Source organism: Erythrolamprus reginae, chromosome 3 (genome assembly GCF_031021105.1).
Source record: "Erythrolamprus reginae isolate rEryReg1 chromosome 3, rEryReg1.hap1, whole genome shotgun sequence".
NCBI classification, from domain to species: Eukaryota; Metazoa; Chordata; class Lepidosauria; order Squamata; family Dipsadidae; genus Erythrolamprus; species Erythrolamprus reginae.
In genome coordinates, this window is record NC_091952.1 from 183,833,679 (window position 1) to 183,843,796 (window position 10,118).

The following is a 10,118-nucleotide window of genomic DNA, read 5'->3' on the forward strand; positions in this document are numbered from 1 at the left end:
AATGAGGACCTAAGTGACCCTCCACATAACTTTCAGTTTGAGAAAATAAGAACCTATTAATGCATTGTTATGACTGAGCTTTTGTATTATTCACTGCCTATGGCAGTAAAATGGGAAGAGGTTGAGAAGCACTTACCTGTATTATTTGAAGCAGTGTTTCCCAACCTTGGCCACTTGAAGATATCTGGACTTCAACTCCCAGAATTCCCCAGCCAGCATTTGCTGGCTGGGGAATTCTGGGAGTTGAAGGCCGAATATCTTCAAGTGGCCAAGGTTGGGAAACACTGATCTGAAGTATAAAATGCACCTTCCCACGCATCAAAAGAGAGTAAAAATTTGGGTGCCTCTTATATACCAAATGCAAGACCACTCGGCCTCTCAAACGGAGGTTTCAGAGATTGAAAACAGCTTGCGAAATCTCCGTGTCGGGTGTGTGTGTGTGTTTCCGTCTCTGTAACCTCTGTTTGAGAGATTTCACAAGCTGAAAAAAAGCCTCTGAAATGGAGGCTTCACACGCTGAAAAAGCAAGGCACAGAGCTCACAACCAACAAACTTCTGGAAGCAGCTGATTGAGGGTATTGTATTCAGGGAGGCCATCCACACTGCCATCAGCTTTTTTCTTATTTTTCTCTCCCAAAACCAAGGTCTCTCTCTCTCTCTCTCTTTCTCTTTTGGAGGTGAAAAACAAGCCATTTTTGCCCAGGGGTGGTGTTTGTTTGTTTTTTGTCTCTTAGTGCATCTATGCCCCCTGTTCTTCACCTCTGCAGGCCAAAAATGGGGTTCTGCCCATTTTTTTGGCCTCTTGGGGCATCTGTGTACCCTGTTTTTTCACCTCCCCTGCCTCCATAACATCTCTTCAGGCTGACATTGTTGGCCTTACCTTTCAGTTCCAGCCCGGGGGACTCATGAAGGTAAGTCTGTGCTCGGCTGATGGGTGGACAGGGCAATGTGGGCAAAGCAGCCTCGTGGTCCTGTGCAACCCAGATTAATGACTTCAGTGAGCCTCATGTGGCAATGGGCTGTAATTTGAGGACCCATGATCTAGAACGATGATCCATAATAAGGCACCAGGCTATACACTTGCTTATGTATGTACATCTTTACTGGAAGAAAATTAAATTTTGATGTGACTGGGGCAAGGTTTCTCTTCATCAATAATCCAGATGTGTAACATAAAATTCAATGGCTAAAATTTTCTCTTCTGCATCATAATTGAAGGGACTGGGATCCGGTTGTCTGGATACTATAATGTTTTTTTTCTTCCTTGAAAGGAAGCATATATGCAATACAGTTTATGGAAAATAGTGTTGGTGTCCAAAACCCTTGAAAATCAGGTGTGTTGGCTAAAGTTTCAGGAGCTGGCATAGTCATATGTTTCCCTGCTTCTATACTGATGGGCACTGGACCACTAATGGTCAAATAAGACCTTAGTCGACAGTAGAGTACATTCATGGACTGAGATGTTTTACCTTAATGTTTTAGAAGATTATTTTGCCCTGCAAGGCTTTTTTAGACATGAATTGTACCTGTTTTATTTGGAGTTCAGACAAAACAGCTTGCCAGCCTGTGGTCAAAGTGCCAGGTTCTGTCTGCTTTAAATATAGTCATTGGCCAAAGTCTGACTGCTGAATTTGCTTTTATAGAACTCATCAGCAGAAATCTAATTTAAGTTAAGGGTTGGGCTATTTAAACAAACAAATAAACAACCCCCCTCCTCCTGCTTTAGCTTGAATTTTTGGCTTACTGTTTCTGGGCTCATTTTCTTTTGCTCTCTAAACTCCTGGAGAAGTTAAAGTTTGTAGCCCATTGTCTTCCAGGTTTTTTCATATCACAAATGAGTACATCCAACATATCCTCTTTAGAATCACAATATATTTCTTTAATTTTTTTTTAAAAAATAGTCTTTATTAATTATTGACATTAAAAAGAAGACAAGACAAATACAAAACAGAAAAAGAAGAGACAGCAACACACACCAAAAACCCAATAATAATAATAATAATAATAATAATAATAATAATAATAATAATAATAATAATAAATAAATAAATAAATAAAACAAACATGTTTGCCAACCTGCAAATTGGCATTGTTGGTACAGCTTTCACTATTGTTTTCTATATTCATATATTTACATGAGTCTTGGCCGTGTTTATTTCACACTTATACCCAGTATTTTTAATAAAGGAATAATAAAGGGTAACAAGATTGCTAGGAAATAACATATTTGACTGTAGTGTAATTATTTAAAGTTTTAAATATTTTTTTGGTCAACCCAGTTATACCATCTTTTCCACGTCTGGTATATATTTCTAATATATTTCTAATATTGACATATATGTCAATATATGGCACCAGCCATCGAGGAAAAAAGGAGAGCGCTGACTGCATATAAAGCCTGCTCCAGTATGCACAATCTATAGATTCTGCAAGCTGCTCATAGCAAAGTCCAACAGGCTGCCAGGAGATGTGGAAATGACTATTGTTGCAGCTTTGCTCTCAGATCCAGATACCAGCTGACATCAAGGGGGATGTATGATGGCATCAAGCAGGCCTGGGGACCAACACAGAAATCTGCCCCTTTCAAGTCTGCTACAGGTGAGATTATCCAGGACCAAATGCAGCAGATAGCATGCTGGGTGCAGCACTACTCTGAGTTATATTCTAGAGAAAATGTGATAACTGATGAGGTTTTGAATGACATTGAGTGCCTGCCTGTCTTGGAAGAGCTTGACAATGAGCCAACCTTAGAAGAACTAAACGTGGCTCTGGACTCCTTCGCCTCCGGCAAGGCACCCAAGAAAGATAATATCCCTGCTAAAGTTTTGAAGTGCTGCAAAGAGTTCATCCTCATGGAACTGTTTGGAACAAACTTCCTGCAGACGTGGTTGGTAAATCCACAGTAACTGAATTTAAACATGCCTGGGATAAATATATATCCATTCTAAGATACATTACAGGAAATAGTATAAGGGCAGATTGGAAGGACCATGAGGACTTTTTCTGCTGTCAATCTTCTCTGTTTCTATGTTTCTATGAACTGCATGAAATCTTCTGTCTCTGTTGAAGGGAAGGCAGAGTACTGCAGAACATGAACGATGCAAATAACTTCACACTGTAGAAGAACAAAGGTGACAGGGACGACTGTAATAACTACCGCGGCATTTATCTTCTTAGTGTGGTAGGGAAGCTGCTTGCCCATGTTGTATTGAAGCGGCTCCAGGTGCTTGCAGAGAGAGTCTATCCAGAATCACCATGTGGCCAACAAGTCCAATACCAATATGGTATTTTCTCTTAGACAGCTGCAGGAGAAATACAGGGAACAAAGACAGCCACTTTTTGTAGTGTCCAAAGCTTTTGATATGGTTAGTAGGGACGACCTTTAAAAAATCCTCCCCAAGATCAGATGTCCACCCCAGCTCCTCAACATCATCAGGTTCTTTCATGAGTAAATGAAGGGCAGGGTAGTTTTTGATGGCTTAATGTCAGATTCTTTTGGCATTCAAGTGGAGTAAAACAGGGCTGTATCCTTGCACCAACTCTATTCGTGATTTTCTTTGCTGTGATGCTGAAGCATGCTTTTGGAACTGTAACAGAGGGAGTCTATCTCCAGACCAGATGAGACGTAAAACTCTTTAGCCTCTCTAGATTGAGAGCAAAGTCTAAAGTCCAGCTGAAATGTTTATGGGATTTCCGATTCACTGATGATGCTGCCACTACCACTCATTCTGCTGTAGACCTTCAATGACTCATTGACTGTTTTAGCAAGGCCTGCCAAGATTATGGATTGAAAATCAGCCTGGAAAAAAAATGCAAGTCATGGATCAGGATATGGATTCACCTTGTTCTGATCCCTTTGCACACAGTGGGAGGATTTCTTTGTTTTTTATTATGCACTGCATACATATTACAGGTAAAATCTAGATCAGTCTCAGTCAAAGTGTATTTATAGATTTTTTTTTCAGATTGATTTAATGGGACTAGATCAATCCGCATTTCCCAACTTGGTGCCCTCCAGATGTTTTGTTACAAGGATTTACTATAATGATTGACAAAACTAAGAATTGTCTCCCAGCATCTCAGAAGATATCACTTTGATCCAGGGGTGAGTTTTGGATCCTTTTGCTTCTGGTTCACTCATGCCCACATCTGTAGCAATCAAAAAATAGCTTCTGCACATGCTCAGAAACAAAATCCAACTTGATGTTGCTCATGGAGACACCAACAGAACCAGCTACATGACATCATCGCCGAGTTACTAGTTTTTCTAAAGAACTGGCTAGAACCAGTAGGAACCCACCTCTGGTCTGGTCTGAACTATCCCTTTTCCAAACTGATCACAGTCTAAAATCACATGGTTCTCCACAATGGCCTTCAAATATCAACCCCAACTGATTTGCATTGTGCTTGTTTTTTATTCCATTCTTTCTTTCTGTAATATGTGAATTACATTTAATTGGTTACTATTTTCTTTTCAAAACCCAACAGGGAACCCTTACACGATCACTTTTGGCTACAAATATGGAAAGTCTTTGCTTTTTCTCTGTTAAAGCGATTAGTGCTAAATAAATGTGATCATGTACTGAATTAAAGCACCACCAGACTCTGCTCTCATTACATGATCTCATACAGGCCTGGCTCACAAAATATCCCCCGGGAGTTTTATAAAAATTGTTCATCTCATTGTTTAAAAGCAACTTCTGTTCAACGGAGGAAAATGTGTCTGACATTATCACTTTAAGGAGACAATTGATGCCAAGACCATTTAAACGTGAACTGAAGAGACTTCAATAAGAACAACAAGAAAATTGCAAGATGTTCCTTACATTTATTTATTGCATTTTTATCCCAGGTGGCCCTCAAAGGAAGTCAGGTAGCATACATTTGCCGCCTGATATTTTACTTGTCTCCGTTGTCCATGTAACAAGCAGAGAAGTTAAGAAATAGAGTCTGGGGATAAAGGTGAATATCTGTAGCTCAGGTGTAGGATAAGGGTGGATATTTGTTTTCTGAAATTGAGGGTTGGTTTCTGAAATATCATTGCCAGGCTAGGTAACATCTTCAGCAGAATTTAGGGTGGGTGGGTGTCAGTATCAGTGTTTTGTTCTTCTCACGAGAAGAACCCTTTACTACTGGTTTGTGCGTATGTGTGTGCATGCATGCATGCATGCATTTTTGTGTGACTCTTGTGCACATACGCAGAAGCATCCTGGGTGAGTGGGAGGAGCCTCCTGCTGCCAGCTCCACCGATTCTTAGAACCAGGCCAAATCGGGAGCAACCCAATGTTGCCCCAACCTGTTGTGATCCTCACCTGACATGACTCACCATCAAAAAACCTACTGACCACATGAAGCCCAGTGTTCCAGAAGAACACTGACAATAACATCTCCTAAATTCCACTGAAGATGTTACCAGGTCAGGTAAGGAAACATTCAGAAACCAATCCACAAGGTCAGAGAATAAACATCCAGCCTCAAATAGAGATTGGTCCGCCTAGGGTGGAGAACATTTGTAAAACAACCCATTAAAAAAACAAAAACAAATTATAAACTTAGAATTTTGGGGGAGGGGGAATTCCAATACAATTCTCATTCATTGGACCAGGCAAATCTATAAAATTACGGAAATCCCCATTTCAAAGTAATGTTGGCATTATCTATAGCAAGGAAAATCTAGAAGCAAAAGACTAGATCAGGGATGGTGAACTTATGGCATAGGTGCCACAGGTGGTACACAGAGCCATATCTGCTGGCACGCAAGCTGTTGCCGTAGCTCAGTTCCAACATGCATGTTTGTGCCAGCCAAGTGATTTTGGGCTTGTACAGAGGCTTTGGGAGGGCGTTTTTAACTTCCAGAGAGCCTCTGGGGGGATGGAGGAGGGTGTTTTTATCCTCCCCCAGCTCCAGGGAAACCATTGGAGCCTGGGGAGGGCAAAACATGAGGCTACAGGGCCAGTGATGGGCTCCAATGGGAACGATCAGGAATGCAGTTCTGGTAGCAAAATTTGGAGCTCCACCCTAGAGCACCCAATTTGCACTTAAAGATGTTGAAACAAAATGCATAAGCCACGCCCACGGTGTGGTAGTAAAAATTTTGGTAGCCCATCACTGTACAGGGTCCACCAGAAGTTGGGAACAGGCCATATCCTGCCTTCAGAGGGCCTCCGGGTGGTGGTGGAAGCTGTTTTTGCCCCCCTGGCATTGAATTATGGGTATGGGCACTCGCGCATGCATGATAGCGCATGCACATGCTCTTTCGGCCCCCAAGAAAAAAAAGGTTTGCCATCACTGGATTAGATGAATGGGTGCATTTTACTTTTTCCTCTTTTTTTCAAATTTTAAATTATTTTATGTTGTTGACAAAGAAATACGTAAATTTTGGTCAATTGACCAAAAAATAAAATATACATGGACAAAGCAGCTATATAATAAGTCTAAGGTGATCCAAGAATTTTAAAAGCCCAAATTAAAATTCATGTCAAGTTATTTCTGAGAATCGATTCAAATTTTTTCTCATCCCCATGAGCATTTACAAGATATACAGTGGAACCCCGACTTACGAAATTAATTGGTTCCGGAAGGAGGCTCGCACGTCGAAAAGCTCGTATGTCGAAACATTGTTTCCCATAGGAAACAATGTAAAAGCGATTAATGCGTGCAAGCCCGAGGGCTGAGGGGAAAAGACGTTTGGCTGAAGCGGGGAAGTTCGCCAGGAGTCAGCAAAGAAGCCGCGCGTGTGTTTTAAAAGATCGGAGCCGGCATGGGGAGGCTTTCAATCAGCCCCCCGAGCCCCCAACCCGGGCTCGGGGGCTGATTGAAAGCCTCCCCATGCCGGCTCCGATCTTTTAAAACACACGTGTGGCTTCTTTGCTGACTCCTGGTGAACTTCCCCGCTTTAGGAGTCAGCGAAGAAGCCGTGCGTGTGTTTTAAAACATCGGAGCCGGCATGGGGAGGCTTTCAATCAGCCCCCGAGCCCCCAACCCAGACTCGGGGGTTGATTGAAAGCCTCCCCATGCCGGCTCCGATGTTTTAAAACACATGCGCGACTTCTTCGCTGACTCCTAAAGCGGGGAAGTTCGCCAGGAGTCAGCAAAGAAGCCGCGCGTGTGTTTTAAAAGATCGGAGCCGGCATGGGGAGGCTTTCAATCAGCCCCCGAGCCCCCAACCCGGACTCGGGGGGTTGATTGAAAGCCTCCCCATGCCGGCTCCGATCTTTTAAAACACACGCGCGGCTTCTTCGCTGAATCCTAAAGCGGGGAAGTTCGCCAGGAGTCAGCAAAGAAGCCGCGCGTGTGTTTTAAAACATCGGAGCCGGCATGGGGAGGCTTTCAATCAGCCCCCGAGCCCCCAACCCGGACTCGGGGGTTGATTGAAAGCCTCCCCATGCCGGCTCCGATCTTTTAAAACACACGCGTGGCTTCTTTGCTGACTCCTGGCGAACTTCCCCGCTTTAGGAGTCAGCGGAAAAGCCGCGCGTGTGTTCTAAAACATCGGAGCCAGCCTGGGGAAGCTTTCCATGCTGGCTCCGATCTTTCAAAACCGGCGTGTGGCTTCTTTGCTGCTCCTAAAGCGGGGACGGGCCCCCCCACCCCCAAGCAGAAGCCAAGGACCCCCCCACCCCCAAGCAGAAGCCAAGCGAATGCTTACCAAGTGGGATACTACGAGCAGAGAGGAGCCGGGCGCTTCCTTGCCTTCCTTCCTTCGCCGAAAGAGTCAGGGAGGCGTGGCTCGTATCCCGGATGTGAGCTTGGGAGGCGAACGGAAATGACGCTCCCTCCCAAGCTCTTATCTTGAGTTGCTCGCAAGTAGAGCTGCTCGTATGTTGAGGTTCCACTGTACTGATATTCTGACTTATTGTAGGCTTTATAAGTACTATCTGTTTGTAGAGTATATTTACTTGGAATCCACAAGGCAGAAAGCAGTTGATTCTATTATTATACAAATTTTCATTTGGTAATTGGTTTGTGCCAACTCTATTCTGTGCTCAACCTGCTTCTAAAGCAAGTAGTACAATCAAATATATATGTGTGTGTGTGTGTGTGTGTGTGTGTATGTTAAATGTTTTTAGCTGGAATTTTAAAATTAAGGGATATATATATATATGGGGTTTTTTTGGGGTTTTTTTATGTCGGATCACCCTGGTATATTTCAAGGAACGTCACAGCTCCTTTTTGCCTCTAGGCCCAACCCAGGGCCACTTCAAGGCAGTTAATTTATTTATAGCCGACAACTATATTCTGTATATATATATATATGACGGTCTTGGTATATTCGGGTTTCTTCCCATGTAGGATTTGGAAATTTCTGGCGACATTTCGACGTACCTATCTGTGGCTGAAAATCAGATGTAGATTTATTCTTACAATACTGTATAATAATTCATTCAGTAAAGGGGCCACAATTCTTGATACTTTGATAAATTCAATATCGTAGCTGCAGCCAGGAAGAATTTGTTCATCTTTGATAGAATCAATCACCATAATGTCTTTTGCATTTCAAACAGAAATACAACAATACAGTAGAAACAGCCCAATACTATATATATTAACAATCCAGTTCCTAAACTGCACATCCAATGGCAAAACCGTCATAAACATTCATAGTTAAACATTCTCAAATTCTAAATCTGCAACATAAATCTTCAGATGTTTTGCTAAATGTCACTAGTGCATTAAAATTTATCAGGGCAAACTATCAATAAAGATAAACTTTTTTTTTTTAAAGCAAAATTAGCAAGTTTTCTACATTGTCTTCCTTACTACATTAGTTCAACTTTCTAGGACTGATTTTCTGTCAAATTTCAGGAGAAAATATATATACAGTATGTGTCTGTATGTACGTACATATGTGTCTGTATGTACATAGATATGTGTCTGTATGTTCATACATATGTGTCTGTATGTACATAGATATGTGTCTGTATGTACATAGATATGTGTCTGTATGTATGTACATATGTGTCTGTATGTACGTACATATGTGTCTGTATGTACGTACATATGTGTCTGTATGTACGTACATATGTGTCTGTATGTACGTACATATGTGTCTGTATGTACGTACATATGTGTCTGTATGTACGTACATATGTGTCTGTATGTACATAGATATGTGTCTGTATGTTCATACATATGTGTCTGTATGTACGTACATATGTGTCTGTATGTACATAGATATGTGTCTGTATGTACATAGATATGTGTCTGTATGTACGTACATATGTGTCTGTATGTACGTACATATGTGTCTGTATGTACGTACATATGTGTCTGTATGTACGTACATATGTGTCTGTATGTACATAGATATGTGTCTGTATGTACGTACATATGTGTCTGTATGTACGTACATATGTGTCTGTATGTACATATGTGTCTGTACATATGTGTCTGTATGTACGTACATATATGTCTGTATGTACATAGATATGTGTCTGTATGTACGTACATATGTGTCTGTATGTACATAGATATGTGTCTGTATGTACATAGATATGTGTCTGTATGTACATAGATATGTGTCTGTATGTACATAGATATGTGTCTGTCTGTATGTACGTACATATGTGTCTGTATGTACGTACACATGTGTCTGTATGTACATACATACGTATGTATGTAGTCCTTGAGTTATGACTTTTGTAAAATATACTGAATCACAGTAAAAACAATCAAAGCCATAGGTATAATAAAAAAAATAACATTTACATGTAGAGTCATAATATTAAACACTTCCCTGATTTTATAAATGGCAGCCAATACAATGCCTAATTCTTCCGCAGATTTTTAATCATGGAATAATTATTAATAATAATTACATTATACATTATATTTTATGTTTGGTGTGTATGTGCTGTATGATTTTTAATTGTTGGGTTTTTTAATATATTTTTTATTATTAGATTTGTCCATTGCTATACTGTATTTATTACAGTTGTGAGCCGCCCCGAGTCTTCAGAGGGGGCGGCATACAAATCTAATAAATTATTATTAATTATTATTATTACAAACCGTTTGCAAATACATCATGAGCTGTTTTCTGGGGGGGAAAAGGTCAATATGAAAGTTAGCCATTATATCCCCAAGAACAGAATTCTGATTATGCATGAAATAAGAAA

At 41.0% G+C, this 10,118-nt stretch overlaps 1 protein-coding gene across 1 annotated transcript; it reads right to left on the minus strand.

Moving 5' to 3' along the window:
• Positions 1-3,682: 3,682 nt before the first annotated feature.
• On the minus strand, positions 3,683-9,450 carry LOC139165457 (putative uncharacterized protein FLJ46204). Its single transcript, XM_070748632.1, has 3 exons — positions 9,325-9,450; positions 9,013-9,138; positions 3,683-3,799 (listed from the first exon to the last, which is right to left on the minus strand). The coding sequence occupies exons 1-3, from the start codon at positions 9,448-9,450 to the stop codon at positions 3,683-3,685; spliced, it is 369 nt and encodes a 122-aa protein (XP_070604733.1).
• Between the last annotated feature and the right edge of the window lie 668 nt (positions 9,451-10,118).